Consider the following 16,036-nt stretch of genomic DNA (forward strand, 5'->3'; position numbering starts at 1 on the left):
TGTTAAAAATGTCTGTTCATATGCTCTAATGTCAACGGCTAATTACAAGTACTATCATACAGTCTGCATTACAACTTATGTCACATGTTATTACATGCTACATAAGAGTACATAGCAGATGTTATAACATGGTCACTTACTAACCTGTGTCACATTATTACAATGAATGGAATGATGGGCTCCACAACCATGTCATATGCCCTTTTAAAGTGCACAGACACCTGAAGTAAAGTGACATTCATTTCAGATGTTATAAAACAGTTATACCACGGGATGAGTTGAAAGTATCACAAAACCTTACCATTCAAATGATCACCAAGAAACATGGGGAAATTGGAGCACAGATGTACGATTTGTTTTATTAGAAAAATGACACATTATAATACCAACAAGTTGCCAAAAAAATACAAACATGTTGAAACGAAATGGAAGCAAAAAATAAGTTTACACAACTAAATCAACGTTGCTGGGGCACAACAGGATTTGTGACAGCTGTGAAAAAAGTAAGATGTGCATGCTACAGTAACAAAGACAGCAGCTATATTATACAAAAAATGGGTAGGTAGTTATCTAATTAGCTAGCTAGTTAGTTAGGTAACTAGGAACTGGGTTGGAGAGCCCTGCTCTACACAGTCCAAACAATGTGTTTTGTTTGACGGTATACTTGAGAGTAATTAGCTAGCCATTCACACCATAGTGGCATGACAGCACAAGCAGCGCCCCCATCGATTCATAGCTAGCTAGTTTGCTACCTAAAGGAGGAATTCTGAATTACAAAGCTTACTTTGCAGCATATCACATCACATTGTTTAACTCAATCTAAATAACATTATCCATGTGCTATTGGTTTGCAATGACGTGACCTTTCGCTTCTGTGTTGTTGTTATGTTGGTAAGTCCCACCTTTCTTCTTCTGATTGCAGCGATATGATTCGCTGACACAAGAGCGCTCAATAACTTTTCATTGGATCGGCAAACTGTCTATTTGCTTCAGCAAATCATATAGCTGAAATGTCTTTAACAGTTTTGAGATCAAATGAAACTTTATTGAGAGTTCTTGTGCCAGTGAATCATATCGCTGAAATTGGAAGAAGGGTTCTGATTAATATAAGATGGTAGAAGAGAAGAGATGTCAGATCATCATGTGGAAAACCTAGCTAGCTAAAGCAAATAACATGGATAATAATAACATTAGTTAGTTTGAGTTAAATAACATGTATTAAAAGGTGGACTATGCACAAATCGCTCCGCCATTTCCTGGTTGCTAAAATTCGAATAGTTTGCCTAATTTCAGTTTATGTGACAAAACAAGTAAGTATAGTGTAGAGAATCATTCTACCATCCAAACCGATTTGAAAAATCTTTTATTTTCAGCTTTCTGAAGCTGGTGTACAAAACCGAAAGTAAAAGATGCAAAAACAAAACTTAAGAACGGGAAGCATAGAAGTTGCGCACATAGAACAGGGACGGCAGGTAGCCTGGCGGGTAAGAGCGTTGGCCCAGTAACCAGAAGGTTGCTGGATCGAATCCCTGAGCTGACAAGTTAAAAATCTGCTGTTCTGCCCCTGAGCAAGGCAGTTAACCCACTGTTCCTGACTAGGTATCCCCCTTTACCACTTCTTAGCCTTGCGTTCAATGAGATGACAGATCTATTATTCATATTTCTATGTGAATCTGGTCAGGTTGCCCCAAAAAGTTACATATTGCAGCTTTAAGATGAAAAGGTAATTGCATTTAAAGTGCAAGTGAAAGAGGATGTTATAGGCCCAGTAGTACTGAGCAATTAACTGACATTTTGGTTATTTTCCTATTTTTAAAACAACTAATTGACCAATGTCAACTTCGAAATACCGAAATCGCAAACAGTGATTATTTTTTAATAATTGAACTGAAACAGAACTGACCTCAAAAACCACTTATCGATCAGAACTAAGGCCCAGTGCAGTCACAAACGTGATTTTCCTGTGTTTTATATATATTTCCACACTATGAGGTTGGATAATACTTTTAGTAAATAATGCCCTTTTAGTGTAAGAGCTGTTTGAAAAGCCCTCTGTGAAATTTCAACCCTATTTTGGTGGGATGGAGTTTTGGCCTACCTGGTGTTATCACCAGGTGGTACATTTGTTAATATACCAGAAAAGAAAGAGAGTTCCAAACCTCTCTGTCCTGCCAATAATAACTACTGTAGTTTTCAGTTTTTCCCTCCCCACTCAGACCACTCCCAGACAGTCCTAGCAAAATTCTTGCTTGAGAAATTGCTCTTTTTGACCCTTATATTAAAAAGGTACATAATTATTACCCAGAAATGATTTTATATTGAAATAAAAGCGGATTGGACCTTTAATACGCTACTGAGTATGTTTTTTTTATTCTACCTGTTGCTACTGAAGTTAGCTAGCTAGCGCAAAGCAGATTCATCATTGCGCCAATGAAATGTTGCATTTGCAACATCAACTAGCTATTTTTACCTGATTTCATAACATAGCTGTCTGTCATTGTTACTGCATATCTTTCCTTTTTCACAGCTGTCACAAATCTTGTTGTGCCCCATCAATATTGATTTTGTTGTCTGTTTCGTTTTTTAAATTATTTTTATTATGTGTTTTCTTAGCAAGTTGTTGGTATTGTGTGGCCTTAAATCAATACAAATCCTAAGTACATCTGTGCTCCCATTTGCCCATGTTTCTTGGAGATACTGTGAATGGCAAAGTTTTGTGATACTCTCAGCTAATCCTGTGGTATAAGCACATTCATAACCATTTTATAATTCATCAAATGATTGTCACTCTACTAAAGGTGTCTGTGCACACTCTATAAGAGCATATGACATGGTTATGACGCCCATCATTCCATTCAATGTAATAATGTGACACAGAGGTTGGTAAATAACATAAGACCATGTTATAACACCTGGTATGTAAGACTCTTATGCAGCATGTAATAACATATGACATAAGTTGTCATACAGTCTGTGTAATATCAAATCAAATATTATGTCACATGCGCCGAATACATTAAGTGTCGACTTTACCGTGAAATGCTTACTTACAAGCCCTTAACCAACGGTGCAGTTCAAGAAGAAGACAATATTCTCCAAGTAGACTAAAATAATAGCCATTGTGTCATTAACAGTTGACATGAGAGCATGTGACAATAGGATGAAAAGCCATTTGGACACCCATTATAAACGGTTTAATAACATCCCATACAGTGACTCATAACTATTTCAAACTACTTATGACAAATGTCATGTGGTGTATAGATGCAATAATGGCTTACTGAATGCATGCATAAGGACACCTACAGTAAAGTGTTACCCAGTTTTAACATTGACTGTCATTCCCAGAAAAAACAACAGGACTTCTTGTCCTGTTACGTAATTCCCAGTGGGTTGTAGGGAATTAGGCCTACATGATGGGAATGTGAACAGACTGGCATACGCAGGGTTATCCTGTGTGGCTGAGTTGTATCTTGTTATTACTGTTTTTATGACCCTTATCTAATGTAACAGAAGATTCTCTATGTCTCTCTCTCTCTCTGCATCTATAACTGATGTCCCGAGGAGCCATTAAAGTGTGTGTGTCACGTGTGTGTGTGTTTGTGCGTGTGTGCGTGCGATCCTGCATGTGTGTGTATGTTCCTGCATATGTGTGTGTGTGTGTGTGTGTGTGTCGGGGGGTTGCCCTCTGTAGTGACAGCTCTGTGCTGGGATTAATAAAAGACAGTGAGCAAGGGATAGCGGGGTAAAACCCTTACCCCTAGGGTGACCTGTGTCTCATACTGCTGTCACACTCTGATCCAGGTGGATGACAAGCCACAGCACGGGGTCAAGCACACACACACGCACATACTCACACACACAAGCTTTGGAACGCACACAATACACACACACTCTGGAGCATACACAGCACAAAACATCATGTCAGCGATGAAATATGTTAGGGTTGAGTGGTATCCAGATTATCATACCGTTTCTCAGTCACCCAGTAAAATTCCACTTGAGTACAATTCTAAAAGTATTTGGTTTAAAATATACTTAAGTATCAAAACTAAATGTAATTACTAAAATATACTCAAAAGTAAAAGTATAAATGATTTCAAATTCAAACCAGACGGCACCAATTTCTTATTTATTTACTTTACAGATAGCCAGAGGCCCACTCCAACATCATTTACAAACAAAGCATGTGTGTTTAGTGAGTCCGCCAGATCAGAGGCAGTAGGGATGACCAGGGATGTTCTGTTGATAAGTGCGTGAATTGGATCATTTTCCTGTCCTGCTAAGCATTCAAAATGTAACGAGTGGGTGTCAAGGGAAATGTATGGAGTAAAAAGTACATTATTTTCTTTAGGAATGTACTGAAGTAAAAGTAAAAGTAGTCAAAAATATAGATAGTAAAGTACAGGTACCCCAAAAAACTACTGAAGTAGTACTTTCAAGTATTTTTACTTAAGTACTTTACACCACTGCCGTTTCTGTACCATCCCAGTGTATACTGTATTACCGAATGTGCACACAAGGGGTGCTATTTCAAAAGAAAATATATATTTATAAGCAAGAAGCTTGATCTTGACATCTAGCCACTTACATGCTGACCAGACCGCACGCGTGCATGTTGATTTTGTCCACCCACACCAGACACAATCAGGACACGCAGGTTGAAATATCAAAACATACTCTGAACTAACTGTATTAATTTGGGGACAGCTCGAAAAGCATGAAACATTTATGGCAATTTAGCTAGCGAGCTTGCTGTTGCTAGCTAATTTGTCATGGGGTATAAACATTGGGTTGTTATTTTACCTGAAATGGACAAGGTCCTCTACTCTGACAACTAACCCACAGATAAAAGGATAAACCAAGTTTGTTTCTAGTAATCTCTCCTCCTTCAGGCTTCTTCATCTTCTTCTTGTTTGGACTTTATATGGTGGTTGGCAACCAACTTTAAGGTGCATTACCACTACCAACTGGACCTCTGTTCATCTTTCAATCACCCACGTGAGTACAGTTGAAGTCAGAAGATTACATACACCTTAGCCAAATACATTTAAACTCAGTTTTTCACAGTTCCTGACATGTAATCCTAGAAACAATTCCCTGTCTTAGGTCAGTTAGGACCACCACATTCTTTTAAGAATGTGAAATGTCAGAATAATAATAGAGAGAATGATCTATTTCTGCTTTTATTTCTTTCATCACATTCCCAGTGGGTCAGAAGTTTACATACACTCAATTCGTATTTGGTAGCATTGCCTTTAAATTGTTAAATTTAACTTGGGTCAAACGTTTCGGGTAGCCTTCCACAAGCTTCCCACAATAAGTTGGGTGAATTGTCTCACTCCTCCTGACAGAGCTGGTGCAACTGAGTCAGGTTTGTAGGCCTCCTTGCTCGCACATGCTTCTTCAGTTCTGCCCACAAATTTTCTTTGTGATGGCCACTCCAATACCTTGACTTTGTTGTCCTTAAGCCATTTTGCCACAACTTTGGAAGACCCATTTGCGACCAAGCTTTAACTTCCTGACTGATGTCTTGAGATGTTGCTTCAATATATCCACATAATTTTCCTTCGTCATGATGCTATCTATTTTGTGAAGTGCACCAGTTCCTCCTGCAGCAAAGCACCCCCACAACATGATACTGCCACCCCTGTGCTTCACGGTTGGGATGGTGTTCTCGGCTTGCAAGCCTCCCCCTTTTTCCTCCAAACATAACTATGCTCATTATGGCCAAATAGTTCTATTTTTGTTTCATCAGACCAGAGGACATTTCTCCAAAGAGTACGATCTTTGTCCCCATGTGCAGTTGCAAACCGTAGTCTGGCTTTTTTTATGGCGGTTTTGGAGCAGTGGCTTCTTCATTGCTGAGCGGCCTTTCGGGTTATCTTCACAAGGTCCTTTTGCTGTTGTTCTGGGATTGATTTGCACTTTTCGCACCAAAGTAAGTTAATCTCTAGGAGACAGAACGCGTCTCCTTCCTGAGCGGTATGACGGCTGCGTGGTCCCATGGTGTTTATACTTGTGTACTATTGTTTGTAGAGATGAACATGGTACCTTCAGGCATTTTGAAATTGCTCCCAAGGATGAAACAGAATTGTAGAGGTCTACATTTTTTTTTCTGAGGTCTTGGCTGATTTCTTTTGATTTTCCCATGATGTCAATTTGGTTCTGAGTTTGAAGGTAGGCCTTGAAATACATCCACAGGTACACCTCCAATTGACTCAAATTATGTCAATTAGCCTATCAGAAGCTTCTAAAGCCATGACATCATTGTTTGGAATTTTCCAAGCTGTTTAAAGGCACAGTCAACTTAGTGTATGTAAACTTCTGACCCATTGGAATTGTGATACAGTGAATTATAAGTGAAATAATCTGTCTGTAAACAATTGTTGGAAAAATGACTTGTGTCATGCACAAAGTAGATGTCCTAACCGACTTGCCAAAACTATAGTTTTTAACAAAAGATTTGTGGAGTGGTTGAAAAACAAGTTTTAATGACTCCAACCTAAGTGTATGTAAACTTCCGACTTCAACTGTATACGCTCCTAAAAACCAATGAGTAGATGTGAGAGGCGGGACTTGCCGCGCGTCAAGCCTCACAAATAGAACCAAGTTCTATTTTAGCACCTGGCTACACAGACGCTCGTTTACGCACACGAGCAGTGTGGGTGCAATGATTGAATAACATGTATATGTAGATTTATTTTGCGCACACGACGCGAGCGGTGTGGTCAGCATGTTAGCTAGCAAGTTAGCAAACCAAATACATAGCTGGAGCCCTGAGCTGGATATAATTTAGAACACATCTTAGATATCTCATAGTTATACTTAACTTCTAGTTAGTTATAAGCAGTGGGGTCGAATGCACCCGTGAGGCGAGGGAGCCCCCAACCCCCCCAAAATGACCAAAAAAAAAATCCTTCTTTTTAACAGTATTGAAAATCATACTGTTGGTATTTCAAAATACCCCAGTACAAGGTATAAACAGTATATCCACTAAAGTGCTGTGACACAGGGGAGGCATCCACTCACTCACTTCCAAGTAATGGTTGCGCTATTCATGAATCTTGGTGCTGTTGTGAATAATATGTGTTTACTCTGCTGCCCTAAATGATTGTTTCCTCACCTACTGGTCTGCAACGTTATTAGTTTAATTTTGAATGAACTATGACTAAAATGACAGTCCCATTCTTATGCATTGGACTGTAACAGTAGCCACATGCAGTGTTGTTTTGAATGAATTATGACTATGGTTACGTCATTGTTATCTGTTGGACTGTTACAGTATGCAGTGTTGTTTTGAAATGAATCACTATACAGCAGAGCTATTTATTCCTCTTCTTAAAAGGGAAACTTCTGAACTTGTGGAAACCATTTGTATGTCTCTGCACGCAGTATGAAGGAAGTTAGACTTCCTAACTAGTGTTAGCGCAACTACTGGAAGTCTAAACTAGTTAGCAACTTCCTTCAAACTGAACGCAGAGACATGACACTGGTATCCACGAGTTCATCTGACTCTGGAGAAGTAGACAAAGTATCCCTTTAAGGGTGTGTCATTTAGTAGTGGATAATTATCCTCATATTGTTTTTTTGTGTGTGGTTGCTATACCATGAGTGCTCCTTGGTTTAAATGAGGCAGTCATCGCAGCAGCAGCACAAACAACAACATCAACACTTATTCTTGCATTCTGTCCCCCAGTCTAGGTTTATGAGATCAAAACTGAATGAAATGTAAAAAAACAAAAAACAAATCCTCTTCCTCTGGGACCAAATGAAAAATAAAAGATGCATTTCTGTAATACCAACATGTGCATAATTGGCGTCGCTCACAGCACCCTGAGACATTTAGGCTTTTTGGTTTCCTGTCAGAGGCCGTAAAGGGATTAGGTTGGATTTGAAAGAGAGAATCCCTCTAATGACAAGACTTTGTTAATTAATAAATGAACTAACGAGGAACATTAACATGCTGTCTAATTTGAAGTCATCCTAGAAGTAATCCTTTGACGATGATAATTGGGAAACACCTCACAGTCATGCTTTCTATGGCAGCGGACAGCACACACAATTACTCAGGGAAAGCTACTATCAGCAGACATATATACCAGCTACATATGTCAAAACGGTCCGGCAGACTATCACGGCTCTGTGACTGTGGACTATAAATTGGGCTTTCGAGCTCTACACAGCCAAACTGACTATTTCCACTTATATACATTCCAAATGTAATTTTGGTTTTAAAAGCTTCCCGAAAATAAATACATCCAAAATGCCCAGAGTGGGTTTAATAAATGGCTAATGATTAGCATCAGTTGTGAGTGGTATTAATGTTGTATCTCGTGGTCTCTGCACTGGAGGCTGTTACGTAACAGACCACTGTGGTTCAGTTTGATTAACAGATTAGGGGACATCTCTGGAGATAAATATGATGAGGGAGGGAGGGGAAGAGTGGAGATGAAGGGTGTGTGTGTGTGTGTGTGTGTGTGTGTGTGTGTGTGTGTGTGTGTGTGTGTGTGTGTGTGTGTGTGTGTGTGTGTGTGTGTGTGTGTGTGTGTGTGTGTGTGCGTGCGCTGGAGAAACCGCCCGATAACCTCATCAGGGATGGCCTTTATGGCATGATGTGTCAGAGGGAGATGGGCCAATGGGTGATGGTGGCTGGCTTTTCCTGTCAGCTCAGCCTTAGCAGTGACAGCAGAGAGCAGAGAGAGCCAGGCTGTATTCCCCCAGGGGCAGCTGGCGGCCATCGCAGCTCCATGGAGCAGGGCTACACATGAGATTAGTGTAGTCAGACTGTGGCCCCATGGGGCCATCAACCTAGGACAAACATACCTAAGCTGTCAGTCCTCTCCACTGATAACAGCTCTGGGCTGAACTAGCGCTCTAATTAACACTCATACCACTGGATCTCTGGATCTGAAAACTCTGGAGCACACATAGGGCCTAGATATACATCCACAGCCCTGACCTGAACTCATACACATGGACACAGACAAAGGTACACAAATTCAAACGAATACACTCCACAGATATACATGCACGCACGCACACACACACACAGTCAGCTGAATAAGACCCGTATATCTGATGGAAGGAGCCCCTCTTCCCCCCCAAATCAGCTAGAGGTTAACCCCCCACAACACATAGCATGAGGCCAAACCAGAGAGGAATCAGACCACATGGCCTGCTGGCCATATTCTCTGATGCTCCATAATGCACTCGACTCTGTCCGCTATATAATACTGTAGTGACTCTCGTTCTCTCTCTCTCTCTCTCTCAGTCAGGTGCTTATTTTAGCCGATTGCCTAATGCCAATTTTAACTTCCATTTTCTGAGAGAGAGAGAGAGAAAGATAGAGGGGGCGGGAAAGAGAGAGAGAGAGAGGCAAAGAGAGAGGAGAAAGAAGACAGGCTGCCCCATAGAGACAAAGTGAGGGAGACAGAGCGAGAGAGAAAGAAAGAGAGAGAGAGTGTGGGAGAGAGCGAGTGAGGGAGAGAGACAGCGATAGAGCCATAATAGAATGTCTACAAAGGCTGTGAAGTCAGCGTCACGCTAAATGAGCATGTCATCTAATCTACATTAGCAAGACAACTTTGTTTTGGCTGCACAGTACACGTCAGTGCACTTCAAACTGTGGTGCTGTGCGGTCACTAACCTTCATGTGCCGGAGATTATAACAAAACAGTTAGCCCACTCAGTGAAACGGCCCCTGGAGTTTCTCTCTTCTACTTACTTCTGATGTGTTGTACATCAAAACATCAAACCTTCCCTCATAGGGGTCATTGTGGGTGATGATAGTAGAACTAAACTCCTGGATAATGCTTTTGTCTGTTCTTGAATTGGGTCTACAATTTGAGCAGTGGTCCCCTCTTCCTGAAGAGGTTTTGGATATATGACTTCCTGTGTACTTCCTGTATGTAGAGGAAGTGGCATCATACCTCTTTGGTGATGAAGGAGCTGGAGAGGGTGACGGCGGACCAGAAGAAGATGCCACAGCTCAGGATGATCTTCCTGTTGAAACGGTCGCCCAGGTAACCGAAGATGGGCGCTGCCACCATGAAACTGCAGATGAAAACTGTGGAAGACAAAGAGGCCAAATGTTAAAATCACTGTAGCTTCAGTAGGCTATCACCACCCTTTTCTTTCCTCGCACAAAAGTAAATAAATATCATTGTGTGAGAATGTTGAGTGTCGCCGCACTGATGTGTTATTTTGTAATGATGAAATTGTCATAATTCCAATGACAATGAAGTAGGCAAAAGCACAAACAGATCTGGGACCAGGCTAGTAGTCTCCCTGGTTGGTATTGATAACGAGCCAGGCACTCGGGCATCCTGTGAAGGACTGCCAAAGGTCACCCAACCTTACCTCAGACCACGCAGGATCCCATTATACAGTCACATATTAAAGTGATATCACAGAGACAATGGAAGTATATTAAAGACCGGGTGATTTCAGCTCTCTCTGATAGCATTAGAGGAATGATGTCGTTATGCGAATTACGCCGTTATATTATCACGTCTTCAGCATTAGCCTGTTATTGCCTCTGATCTGATCTGATATGTATCATCTAAGCTGGCCGAGCAATAAAAACAACGGTTGTTTTCTCTCTTTTACAGTCGTAGTAATCCTCTCACTGACATTGAGCATGAACCTCACTGAAGTACAGTAGGTTACAGTACATGAGTGGGTGGCTGAAAGTGCGCTTCACTAATCCTCTCACTGCTGACTTTATAAAAACAAATCCGCGGGGGGCTTATGGCAGTATCTATCTATGAGAAAGAACACCCTCCCTAAACATCGTTGAATATTTAATGTTATCGGACAGAGGTGTATTTCTCCGCAGATATAAAGGGCAGAGGGATTACACTTGACAGCAGTACAGTCTGACAACAGGGCTTCGGAAGACGGGCACTCTCCAAGAGTGTTTTGACACTTCATCAGCATAAAGCTATCCTGGGGGGGAGGGGGGTGTTATATAACATTAAAGGGGTCTGCAGCATCATCGAGAAACAGCCTGATAGGGAAGAGCAGAATGCTGACCTCAGTGTCTCTTTAACACTATACAGTATATTACCAAGGAAATATATTCCCTTGGCTGACAAAGAATTCAAAATCACAGTGCTATCCAATGTGGCCTAGCCAAAGGATGACCCAAGGGTGACGTAGCCAAAGGATGACCCAAGGGTGACGTGGCCAAAGAATGACCCAAGGGTGACGTAGCAAAAGGATGACCCAAGGGTGACGTAGCCAAAGGATGACCCAAAGGTGACGTGGCCAAAGGATGACCCAAGGGTGACGTGGCCAAAGGATGACCCAAGGGTGACGTAGCCAAAGGATGACCCAAGGGTGACGTAGCCAAAGGATGACCCAAGGGTGACGTGGCCAAAGCAGAAGCAAAAACATAACTAGATGGGGGGTTCCCCACACAGAGTATAGCCAACTGGGTTTGTCCTGCTATCATTGCCTCTACTGAACCAGGGGCTCCATTGTACAGAATATATACTGTAGTAGTAGATGGTGCAGTTGAGATATCACAGGGTTCCCTGCCAGATATCGATGCCCTCATCTTGATATTTAATAACTTCCAATTATAGGGGAAGAGAAAACGCTGAGGCAGCTTCATTATGGGATGTTACTGTTGGCACTGTTTCCAAGCCGACCGCTCTGCTCCTGTAACAGAGGAGGTGCTTCTCTCTGGAGCCACACCAAGCCTGTTAGGAAATCAACAGAATAATTTGGTACACCGAAACAAATTAGGGCTATTTCATAACTAATACTGGTTCTGTTTTATGGAGATTTATCTTTTGTAGGACCTACCGGGGACTTTGCTTTTATGATGGTTTATAATTCATGTTGAGTATTTGTTTTGTCTGTGGCCAGGCTAAGGAGCTGACATCAATGTACTACATTTACATTTACATTTAAGTCATTTAGCAGACGCTCTTATCCAGAGCGACTTACAAATTGGTGCATTCACCTTATGATATCCAGTGGAACAACCACTTTACAATAGTGCATCTAACTCTTTTAAGGGGGGGGGGGGTTAGAAGGATTACTTTATCCTATCCTAGGTATTCCTTAAAGAGGTGGGGTTTCAGGTGTCTCCGGAAGGTGGTGATTGACTCCGCTGACCTGGCGTCGTGAGGGAGTTTGTTCCACCATTGGGGTGCCAGAGCAGCGAACAGTTTTGACTGGGCTGAGGGGGAACTGTACTTCCTCAGAGGTAGGGAGGCGAGCAGGCCAGAGGTGGATGAACGCAGTGCCCTTGTTTGGGTGTAGGGCCTGATCAGAGCCTGAAGGTACGGAGGTGCCGTTCCCCTCACAGCTCCGTAGGCAAGCACCATGGTCTTGTAGCGGATGCGAGCTTCAACTGGAAGCCAGTGGAGAGAGCGGAGGAGCGGGGTGACGTGAGAGAACTTGGGAAAGTTGAACACCAGACGGGCTGCGGCGTTCTGGATGAGTTGTAGGGGTTTAATGGCACAGGCAGGGAGCCCAGCCAACAGCGAGTTGCAGTAATCCAGACGGGAGATGACAAGTGCCTGGATTAGGACCTGCGCCGCTTCCTGCGTGAGGCAGGGTCGTACTCTGCGAATGTTGTAGAGCATGAACCTACAGGAACGGGTCACCGCCTTGATGTTAGTTGAGAACGACAGGGTGTTGTCCAGGATCACGCCAAGGTTCTTAGCACTCTGGGAGGAGGACACAATGGAGTTGTCAACCGTGATGGCGAGATCATGGAACGGGCAGTCCTTCCCCGGGAGGAAGAGCAGCTCCGTCTTGCCGAGGTTCAGCTTGAGGTGGTGATCCGTCATCCACACTGATATGTCTGCCAGACATGCAGAGATGCGATTCACCACCTGGTTATCAGAGGGGGGAAAGGAGAAGATTAATTGTGTGTCGTCTGCATAGCAATGATAGGAGAGACCATGTGAGGATATGACAGAGCCAAGTGACTTGGTGTATAGCGAGAATAGGAGAGGGCCTAGAACAGAGCCCTGGGGGACACCAGTGGTGAGAGCACGTGGTGCGGAGACAGATTCTCGCCACGCCACCTGGTAGGAGCGACCTGTCAGGTAGGACGCAATCCAAGCGTGGGCCGCGCCGGAGATGCCCAGCTCGGAGAGGGTGGAGAGGAGGATCTGATGGTTCACAGTATCAAAGGCAGCCGATAGGTCTAGAAGGATGAGAGCAGAGGAGAGAGAGTTAGCTTTAGCAGTGCGGAGCGCCTCCGTGACACAGAGAAGAGCAGTCTCAGTTGAATGACTAGTCTTGAAACCTGACTGATTTGGATCAAGAAGGTCATTCTGAGAGAGATAGCAGGAGAGCTGGCCAAGGACGGCACGTTCAAGAGTTTTGGAGAGAAAAGAAAGAAGGGATACTGGTCTGTAGTTGTTGACATCGGAGGGATCGAGTGTAGGTTTTTTCAGAAGGGGTGCAACTCTCGCTCTCTTGAAGACGGAAGGGACGTAGCCAGCGGTCAAGGATGAGTTGATGAGCGAGGTGAGGTAAGGGAGAAGGTCTCCGGAAATGGTCTGGAGAAGAGAGGAGGGGATAGGGTCAAGCGGGCAGGTTGTTGGGCGGCCGGCCGTCACAAGACGCGAGATTTCATCTGGAGAGAGAGGGGAGAAAGAGGTCAAAGCACAGGGTAGGGCAGTGTGAGCAGAACCAGCGGTGTCGTTTGACTTAGCAAACGAGGATCGGATGTCGTCGACCTTCTTTTCAAAATGGTTGACAAAGTCATCAGCAGAGAGGGAGGAGGGGGGAGGAGGGGGAGGAGGATTCAGGAGGGAGGAGAAGGTGGCAAAGAGCTTCCTAGGGTTAGAGGCAGATGCTTGGAATTTAGAGTGGTAGAAATTGGCTTTAGCAGCAGAGACAGAAGAGGAGAATGTAGAGAGGAGGGAGTGAAAGGATGCCAGGTCCGCAGGGAGGCGAGTTTTCCTCCATTTCCGCTCGGCTGCCCGGAGCCCTGTTCTGTGAGCTCGCAATGAGTCGTCGAGCCACGGAGCAGGAGGGGAGGACCGAGCCGGCCTGGAGGATAGGGGACATAGAGAGTCAAAGGATGCAGAAAGGGAGGAGAGGAGGGTTGAGGAGGCAGAATCAGGAGATAGGTTGGAGAAGGTTTGAGCAGAGGGAAGAGATGATAGGATGGAAGAGGAGAGAGTAGCGGGGGAGAGAGAGCGAAGGTTGGGACGGCGCGATACCATCCGAGTAGGGGCAGTGTGGGAAGTGTTGGATGAGAGCGAGAGGGAAAAGGATACAAGGTAGTGGTCGGAGACTTGGAGGGGAGTTGCAATGAGATTAGTGGAAGAACAGCATCTAGTAAAGATGAGGTCAAGCGTATTGCCTGCCTTGTGAGTAGGGGGGAAGGTGAGAGGGTGAGGTCAAAAGAGGAGAGGAGTGGAAAGAAAGAGGCAGAGAGGAATGAGTCAAAGGTAGACGTGGGGAGGTTAAAGTCACCCAGAACTGTGAGAGGTGAGCCATCCTCAGGAAAGGAACTTATCAGGGCGTCAAGCTCATTGATGAACTCTCCAAGGGAACCTGGAGGGCGATAAATGATAAGGATGTTAAGCTTGAAAGGGCTGGTAACTGTGACAGCATGGAATTCAAAGGAGGCGATAGACAGATGGGTCAGGGGAGAAAGAGAGAATGTCCACTTGGGAGAGATGAGGATCCCAGTGCCACCACCCCGCTGACCAGAAGCTCTCGGGGTGTGCGAGAACACGTGGGCAGACGAGGAGAGAGCAGTAGGAGTAGCAGTGTTATCAGTGGTAATCCATGTTTCCGTCAGTGCCAAGAAGTCGAGGGACTGGAGGGAAGCATAGGCTGAGATGAACTCTGCCTTGTTGGCCGCAGATCGGCAGTTCCAGAGGCTGCCTGAGACCTGGAACTCCACGTGGGTCGTGCGCGCTGGGACCACCAGGTTAGAGTAGCAGCGGCCACGCGGTGTGAAGCGTTTGTATGGTCTGTGCAGAGAGGAGAGAACAGGGATAGACAGACACATAGTTGACAGGCTACAGAAGAGGCTACGCTAATGCAAAGGAGATTGGAATGACAAGTGGACTACACGTCTCGAATGTTCAGAAAGTTAAGCTTACGTTGCAAAAAATCTTATTGACTAAAATGATATAGTACTGCTGGCTGGTGAAATAGGCTAGCTAGCAGTGGCTGCGTTGTTGACTTTGTTTGAAAGTGTAGCTGGCTAGGTAACCTCTAACTGGCTAGGTAACCTCGACAATTACTCTAGACTACACAATTATCTTGGATACAAAGACGGCTATGTAGCCAGCTAAGATCAAACAAATCAAACTGTTGTACTGTAATGAAATGAAATGTAATACTACCTGTAATACTACCTGTGGAGCAAAGCGGAATGCAACTACTCGCTCCAAACCAAACCAGAAGTGCGTATCGTAGAGGGAGAGGCAATAGAAGTGTTGTTTCTTGTATTATTGTCTTTTGTGTCTTTAGAGGACTGCTTCACCTTAATGTCCCCTTTCCCTTTTCTTCTGTCCTTATTTTGTCCCACTTTGTCCCTTCTTTGCCCCTTCTTCTCTTCTGCCAACTAGACACTCCTTGTTAGCTAGCTAGCTTCTTTCAGGAATGTCCCTAGCAACTGCCTAGCAACTGCCTAGCAACAGGATACTGATACTATTATATCAGGTTTTACCTGAGTCACAACCTATGTATTCTAAATACAATGGATTGTAGCTAGATAAATATAATACCTGTTGAGGGATGGGAACACACACAGGCACTCAAAATATTCACTCAAACACACACACACACACACACACACACACACACACACACACACACACACACACACACACACACACACACACACACACACACACACACACACACACACACACACACACACACACACACACTTACACACACACTTACACACACTTACACAAAGGCCGTGGCCTTTGTGGAGCGATGGGTAACGACGCTTCGTGGGCGACCGTTGTTGATGTGTGCAGAGGGTCCCTGGTTCGCGCCCGTGTCGGGGCGAGGGGACGACGTAAAGTCTGTA

General features: G+C 44.0%; 1 protein-coding gene across 2 annotated transcripts in view; it reads right to left on the reverse strand.

Moving 5' to 3' along the window:
• Positions 1 to 16,036, reverse strand: part of spns2 (SPNS lysolipid transporter 2, sphingosine-1-phosphate) — a 146,530-nt gene that overhangs the window by 52,890 nt on the left and 77,604 nt on the right. For both annotated transcript variants that reach the window (XM_071337385.1, XM_071337386.1), the window contains exon 3: positions 9,933 to 10,069. In XM_071337385.1, coding sequence (XP_071193486.1) covers positions 9,933 to 10,069 — 137 coding nt within the window. The remainder of the gene's footprint in view (positions 1 to 9,932; positions 10,070 to 16,036) is intronic.

This window comes from Salvelinus alpinus, chromosome 13 (genome assembly GCF_045679555.1).
Source record: "Salvelinus alpinus chromosome 13, SLU_Salpinus.1, whole genome shotgun sequence".
In the NCBI taxonomy this organism is placed as follows: domain Eukaryota; kingdom Metazoa; phylum Chordata; class Actinopteri; order Salmoniformes; family Salmonidae; genus Salvelinus; species Salvelinus alpinus.